This window comes from Prunus persica, chromosome G1, assembly GCF_000346465.2.
Source record: "Prunus persica cultivar Lovell chromosome G1, Prunus_persica_NCBIv2, whole genome shotgun sequence".
In the NCBI taxonomy this organism is placed as follows: domain Eukaryota; kingdom Viridiplantae; phylum Streptophyta; class Magnoliopsida; order Rosales; family Rosaceae; genus Prunus; species Prunus persica.
Window position 1 is genome coordinate 8000937 of NC_034009.1, and position 7766 is coordinate 8008702.

At 35.7% G+C, this 7766-nt stretch overlaps 1 protein-coding gene across 3 annotated transcripts; it reads left to right on the forward strand.

Moving 5' to 3' along the window:
* Positions 1-4148, forward strand: LOC18790335 (transmembrane protein 208 homolog). Of its 3 annotated transcripts, XM_020555730.1 has the most exons (7): positions 1-77; positions 1610-1745; positions 1849-1950; positions 2051-2244; positions 2836-2920; positions 3527-3592; positions 3678-4148. In XM_020555730.1, exons 3-7 carry the CDS (start codon positions 1867-1869, stop codon positions 3768-3770), a joined length of 522 nt encoding a protein of 173 aa, XP_020411319.1. In that variant the 5' UTR covers positions 1-77; positions 1610-1745; positions 1849-1866; the 3' UTR covers positions 3771-4148. The 3 variants fall into 3 exon arrangements, with proteins under 3 accessions (XP_020411319.1, XP_007223584.1, XP_020411320.1); XM_007223522.2 differs by lacking the exon at positions 1610-1745; XM_020555731.1 differs by lacking the exon at positions 1610-1745 and having other exon boundaries at positions 8-77; positions 1829-1950.

Here is a 7766-nt window from a genome sequence, read left to right on the forward strand (position 1 = left end):
TCTTGCTCTGAATAGTCTTCCTCCCAAAATCAGCTTAACTTCTTATCAATTGTCCCATCCCTCTCAGCCGAACCCAGGTAGTTCTCTCTCTCTCTCTCTCTCTCTCTCTCTCTCTCTCTCTCTCTCTCTTTACTGGACCATCGTGGGTTCCATTTTTTGCAGATTGATATGTTGGTTTTTTATTAATTTTTTTTTTCTGTATTTTGATGGCATGACTTGTTCGAAAACATACTTCTTTGTTGTTTGGGATATTCGTCTATATGTTGGGGAATTTTTTTTTTTTTGTTGCTCTTTTTATGTGGGTTTCTACCAATTTTTATGGCTTGAATCACCTCTGTGTAGAATTTTGAGTTTTTTGTTTATGGAAATTCAATTAGTGCTTTATTTATTTATTTATTTAACTTTTCTGAGTTTTTTAATCTTGAATCTGAGTTTGTATGTTTGGTTTTCAATATTCCTGTAATCTTGAATGTGGGTTTCAATTCTTGAATCTGGATATGTGCCATCATCTATTGTGATTTTTGGTTCCTCCCATGGTCTGCTTTTTCTTAAATTTAATTGGGATATCCCGTGAAAATTCCTCAAGTACAAGAGAAAATAGTTGGGAGTAGTGAAATGTTCATATTTGTCTTATATATATATATATATTTATTTATTTATTTATTTTGGTTTCATTTGTAACTTTGAATGATTGAAAAAGGGAAAAACTATATAATCTTGATTTTCTTAAGTCTGTTTATCATATAGGTTGAATTTTTAGATATTAAGTAATTTGCAATGTAGTAAATGAGAAGGCATCAGTATCCTGTATAATTGTATGAATAATCAGGGAAAAAAAAAATTCTAATTGTATTGTTTGGTTTATCACGGTGGATAAGAATTAAGTAAGCTAGATGACAAATGTGCTTTAGCTTGGTTCATTTACCAAACCTACATCAAAACACTACGAAAGTCAATATATGTACAAACTCCAACCACATTGCTTTCTAATTTTCGCCAAGTCTTTTCAACTCTCAGTTATACACGAATGAAAAGATGGTGAATATAGGGGGCCTCATACTAAAGTGTATGTTTTCCTCAAATGCACTTGATATTAAATATTGCTTGGACCATGTGGTGACCTTACTGATTAATGTATGTTCTTTGTGATATTAGTTGTGATTGTAGTTTTCTTTCTAAAGAATATGTTGTTGGGTTCTTTAGTAGGTTAGAGGAAGAAGGAATTGCTTAATTTTGCTTCCCCTGTTGAATTCCATTAGTTTTAGTAAATATTAAATTGGGTTTTTTGTTTTGAATTTGGAAAAACAGATCTGTTCATGTCTTATATGTACCCATGTCATTTTAATTACAGCTTTCTATGTAATGCATATTATATAGATACATGCGTATATTGCGTATATTTAAATATACGTCGAAGTAGGATTAAATTGGGTTTGGAGTTGAAATTGTTGATTTTTGAAAATTATTTAAGTTGCTCTTTGCCAATTGTGGTTCTTTCTGTTAATAGTTGTTTTGATTGATTTATGATGAAGATGATTATTTAATTTTGGTAATTAGGTTAGTTGTGTTGAGGATTTTTGAGAAATTGGGAATTTCCGTGTACTTGCAGCTCTGGTGATTTTTGTTGCGTTTCTTCTGATGACATGGAGCTCGTATTTGCTTTGTTTCCATTTTTAATGGGTTTCTGGGGCGAGTCCTGCCTACTTTCAAAATGGATTACATCTTAACCTGCTCACTCGTTAAGGGTCAAATTCGTCCATTACATAACTTTATTTACTTTCCTCTTCTTCTTCTTCTTCTTAACTAGGAGGATTCTCAATTTTGATAGGGTTACATTCTTTCTTACAGAGAGTAGATTAGAGAGAGATGGCAAATCAAGGTGCAAAGAAGCGTAAGGAAGAGAACGGCCGGCACATGGCGAATCTCCGTCGCCTGATTGTGGCCTGTAATGTATGATTAATGCTCCGTCGCTGAGTGTATTTGGTGATCATAATTTCTATTTCAAAACCCATTGAGTATAGTGATGTTGATGTTATGTTAATGGATGTAGGTTATTTATGTGTTGCTAAGGATGCTCATTTTCCATTCTACTTTCACCTGGAAAAATTGGGTTGCTTTGCTTCTGACATCCCTGGCTTATTACATCCCCTATAAACAACTTGCCCAGATGGCAACTCCTTCTTATGGCAATGATGGGGAACTTCTAGATGGTGGCTTTGATATGACCACTGGTGGCGTGTGTGGGTATGTCTTTATTTTCAGTGATATTTCTTATTATTTGCAGGACCTTCATTTCTTGTTCATTTCCTTTCAGACAATGCTTTAGATAGGATAATACCAAGGGTTTGAATTTTGGGCGCTTATCGAATTATAGGCATACCCTTGTAACTATTTTTGACCCTTGAGGTATGTGCTCTATTGGGGTCCTTAATTAAGTATGGTACTCAATTATGTAATTTATGTTCATTTGAAGTACTAAAAATGAAAAATCTATTTATTTTCAACGTTAAGAGCTGTTAGACTTTATTTATAAGTTATAGGATTTGCAGTGTGGCAACAGTTGGAGTACAGTGTGTTTCTCTTCTTTGGGAACACAGCAACAAATGAATAAGTTAAACCATACAATTTTATATTTCGACAACCGACTCTGTTCTATGCTACTTTATTGACATCTAGCATCCCTGGCACTTTTGAATGCTGTAGAAATGTAGGATGTATTCTTGTGGTATTAATACAAACGCACACGCGTACACGTGCACGTAAGCATGCTTGCCTATGCACAAACACATTTGATTTATGGTAAAATCTTGACTTTTGGTTGGTCATGTCTTGCAGGTATATGCATGATGTAATTTACATCACAAGCTTCGTGCAAGTCATGTCCATAATCTCTGGAAAATTTTGGTACACCTATCTGCTGGTAAGATGTGATTAACGTTTTTACTTGTTGTCATGCATTCATACATGCCTGCAATAGAACCTTGCTTGTATATTTTCCAAATAGGTGGGCATTCATCACCTATTAAGAGAGGCTACCCCCAGGTGACCTAGAATCTTCTTTGTAAAAGGGCCATGAATAAGGAAGAGTAGTCACTGTATTAGCTTTGACTTAGAAGGAGATATTGCTTTGGTTTAATTGGACTAGTCTCCCATGCAGCACTGTCACTTGGTCCTTGACGGGTTAAAATGACCCTTCTATTCTAACCTGGTATTTTTTACTGTATTTTTATCATTTGTCGGTGGAGCAGTAGGCTGTTATATGAGTAACACAAAAGTTTGTCTTTGGCAACTGTATTGTTGTAGGAAATTCATCTGATGGGTTTAGAAGGTGTCACTAAAAGATTCTCATAATTTGACTACTCGATTTATGTATAATAACATTTTAGGATTAGAGATACCAGACAAATATGGCTATAAGATAAGGTCTTTTTTTTCCCTTTTTTTTTTTCCCTTGGAAAATTTTCAAATAACTTCTGTAAGAGGGACAGAAATAGGTGGTTTTACACTTTCTTTTGTTGGTTTCCAGATCCCAGGTTTTGGAGTGTACAAATCATGGGGTTTCATTAAAGGATTTATGTCGCAAGGCTCAGAGGTACTCTCTCTTGCTTCTGTATTTGCATGACAGAATATTATATTTGAAATTGTGTGTAATTTGGTATCATTTATGTGTGAATTAGGGAGGTGTCGAGGATGAAAAGACTCGGAAGAAGAGGGAAAAGATGGAGAAGAAGGCTTCAAGAGGCCAGTTTGTCAAGACAAGAAGTAGATAATCTACTTTCAGAATGAGTTACCAGCTTTTGCTCTAAACCAGTTCTCTTGATGCTGAGTTGTAGTACCTTGGCTGAGTACATGAACTGTATAATTCCGACTTGGAGATAGCCAAGAAATGTGTCTTGGTTTGGATGCCCATGCTCTGCTTGTTTCTTACTCTACGCATTCAAAATCGGATTTGTTTTAGCCAATGGATAGAGATGCACCTTCACATTTGGGCAAGACTGCTACAAATCTATAGGTGAAGAATGGGTTTTTAATTGTATCTCCAGATCTTTTCGATTTTCGATACTTCTTACTAATGAAACTTACGATTACTCGACGTAAATGAAAGAGTTCTCGAAGATCGATTGATATAAATTTAAAATTTGTACGATAAACACACATACATCATAGAAAGAGAATGCATGCCCTATAAATAATTCATCCTCTGGTTTGCAGGTTGAGGCTGAAGTCCAAAAAATAAATTATTGGCATTTGGACAGGAGATATAGTAGCACTATGCATTTGAAAAAGAAGATATAAGTAAAAAATTGTTCCAAGCTTTCATAGTCCATGTTATAATTTATACCCATGATCTGAAGCATTTCATATGTTCCTAGGTTATCACAAAATAAGATTCGAAACAACAATGGATTGAGGAGGAAGGGATATAAGTTTCAAATTTTGTTGTAACCCAAGAGAACAGTGAGTTTGTGGCCTAATGCAAAAGGAAAAAAAATTTACGAATGATACAAGCGATATTGGGTGAAGAATGACGGAGGTGATATTAGGGGAAAATTTGAACGCATAACTTCCGGTGCAATAGTAGGACTATTCCAAAAGATTAACTTATTGATTATGTTTGTTACAACTTCGGAAATAATATGACTTAAAACCGTCAATACATAAGGACTTACAAGAAGAAACCAAGGGACAAATAAAACTCAAACAACAAGAACCTTAATACAAAAGTGCATATTCTCCATCCCTTGGCTTTTGAGGAAAAATAAATGAACGAATTAGTACATAAGTGAAAACAGCCACCAGTGCTAGCAAGATAAACAAGCTAATAATCTCTAGTGCATCTTTCAGCATAGAAAATCCTTCTCGAGGATTTTCTTGAATGTTAATCACGTCGTATATTGGATATCTCAGTATTTGGAAAGCGGGGTCAAAGAAGTCCTCAACCCCATGAATAATCAGTCGTCCATCATTGTAAAGATCCCATTCAGTGACTTTTACTAGGTTAAGAGAAGCGTATCTGCCGGTGCCAGTTGGGGAAGTAACAACGAGAGGATGACCAGGCAGAAGAGTGTCAACCATGGAACCATGATGAAAAGTTGCCTCCATGGTATCTTTGTCGATCTTGAATGGCACAACATGGTACCTGAGGAGTGTCAAGGGAGGCCGAGGATACTTGGAGTTCAAGAAAGCTTGGTCTTGAGGGCAAAAGAGGGTAAGAGTGGTGTTGTGGTTTATGAAATGGGTTGGCGTCAAAGCCTCAAGAACGGCTTCTAGGGTTAGTGACATGGCATGATACCCTTTGTCAGAGAGCACGCTTGATACCAAATCAACGCTGATTCCTCCTGATGGTTTGGGTTGGTTTGGTTGTTCGTAGGGTCGGGCGGCTCGAATGGTTATGAAGAGAGTTGAAGAGAGAAGTAGAAGAAGATAAAAGAATGCAAAGTTGGAAGCCATTGCGCGCAACACAAGGGATAAGTGTTGTGAGGGATTTGTTGGTGAAACAAAACCTGACGAGGGTGAAGCATATATATATATATATATATATATATACGTACATACTAACAAGGCGGTCTTCCAAATTCTGTCCTGGTTTAATCAAAATCCGTAAAAGGATTTCATTTTCTTTCGGAAAACGAAATACATTCGTTTATCAAAATGTTATTAGAAGTCCTAAACGACATACAATTCTACAACCTAATTTTGGTGCTTGTCTTTGTTGTATTAAATATTATTTATTTTCCAAAAGAAACCTAAATTTACAACCTAATCTCCCATACAACTTTAGTTGTTTGGAGCAATTGCTCCCTCGGATAAGGTTATGGGTTCAAGTCTTAGTATACATGTAGTAGTGTGCTATCGCCCCTCTCAATAGGAAAGATTCTATAATAAAAAATATATAAAATGTCCAAGTTTAAACCCATTATGTTGAATAAATTAATATATATAATTTTTTAATTTTAATCAATTTGGAGGGTTTTCAAATTTGTGGCATCTCCCCATATTGAAAAAAAATGAAAAAAACAAAAACTACTACACAACGTACGTTGGTTTCGGAGAAGGTTCATATTGATATTGAGATAAACACAAGTAAATTAATATTTGTTTGAAAAGAAAAAGGAGTAGAAATCTCTATGGGATTGGGATTAGGATAGCAATCAGTATATATAGCCTCACCCTTCAGGTTTCGTTTCACACACTCAGATCCTATAGACGCAAGCAATTATATATAGCAACCCAGCAGCTTTGCCTTCTTTGTTTTCTTCTCCCATGGCTTCCAAGTTTGCGATATCATGTTTTCTCCTTCTACTTGCATCTTCAACTCTCTTTATTACCATTCAAGGTGCCCAACCGTATCAACAAATACACCAACCCAAATCATCAGCCATAAATCTTGGTTGGGTGTCAGCTGTACTCTCTCACAAAGGCTATCGTGCCATGGCACTAACCCTAGAAACTGTTCTTGAGCCTTTGATCCGAACCCAATTCATCAACCACAGCACCACTCTTACCCTCTTTTGTCCTCAAGACCAAGCTTTCTTTAACTCCAAGTATCCTCAGCCTCCTCCATTGACGCTCCTCAAGTACCATATTGTGCCATTCAAGATCGACCCACATACCATGGAGGCATCTTTTCATCTTGGTTCCAAAGTCGAAACTCTTCTTCCGGGTCATCCTCTTGTTGTTACTTCCCTACCCGGCACCGGTGCATCAAACCCTTCTCTTAACCAAGTCAAAGTCACAGACTGGGTTATCTTCAACAATGGACGACTCATTGTTCATGGAGTTGAAAACTTCTTCGATCCGGAGTACGACGTTGTGATTGCGAAGGAGGTTCCTTCTCGTGGATTTTCTGATTTCTGAAAGATGCGACATAGAATTGGTTTCTAAGGCATATTTGATGTTCAATATTATCCTTTGTATTATTAGGTTCCTGTTTTTTTTGGTCTGAATGCAAATATAATTGTAATTTTATTTCAATTAAATATGATTCATTTTTGTACAAATGATTCGATGGATCAATAGAAAAGAAACAAAATGGAGAGAATTTGTTTCTTAAGTGAGCCAACATTTCACTGCTGTCGTATATACTATATGTATATCTATATCCTAAACTAACCAACGATGTCGAGAATATATTCAGACGAAAACCGAACAGTAACATATGGGTAAAAGAATAAGTTTACCAAAAAGATCCAATGTGTGAGTGTGACATAGAACCTTCTAGCCTTTCATTTGGAAGCTCTGCCATGCGACTCAATGACAGTTGACATTAAGTGCAAAAACTCACAGTACCAAAAAATAAAAATAGTTTGTAATGATACAAATTGGTCCATAATCACGAATACAAACAGCAACCACATGGTCAATTGGGTCTTGAAGTGTAGACATTTAGAATTTGTAAAAGTTTCTTGTTTGGGTAACAGAATTTAACCTTGTAAAGTTATCTTTGTTTAAAAACTCAATCTCTCTTGAAATTTTAGATAGAATTTAAAGTTGGGACTTTTTAGTCCAATTTTTAAAACAAAATTTTAAATTTTAAAACTCAATTAATCAAAAAGCCCAGCAGCCCTAAACAATTAAACTTGTGTCCTACCATTGTTGACTCTTATCGTCATCATCTTGGAAACAAGCATCAGAATTTGAGACTTCTGTCATCATCATCGTCTTGGAACAAGGATCTGAATTTGAGACTTTTGAAATGAAAACTCAGTTCAGTTTTGACTCCACGAAGATGATTGAGGATGGGGGAATTAATACCGATTGAATGA

Excerpts from the sequence above, each read along its gene's own strand:
- LOC18790335 (XM_020555730.1), top strand. The coding sequence starts at position 1,867 with ATGGCAAATCAAGGTGCAAAGAAGCGTAAGGAAGAGAACGGCCGGCAC. Across the intron at positions 1,951-2,050 it reads GCCTGATTGTGGCCTGTAAT|GTTATTTATGTGTTGCTAAG; the intron begins GTATGATTAATG and ends TAATGGATGTAG. Across the intron at positions 3,593-3,677 it reads TTATGTCGCAAGGCTCAGAG|GGAGGTGTCGAGGATGAAAA; the intron begins GTACTCTCTCTT and ends TGTGTGAATTAG.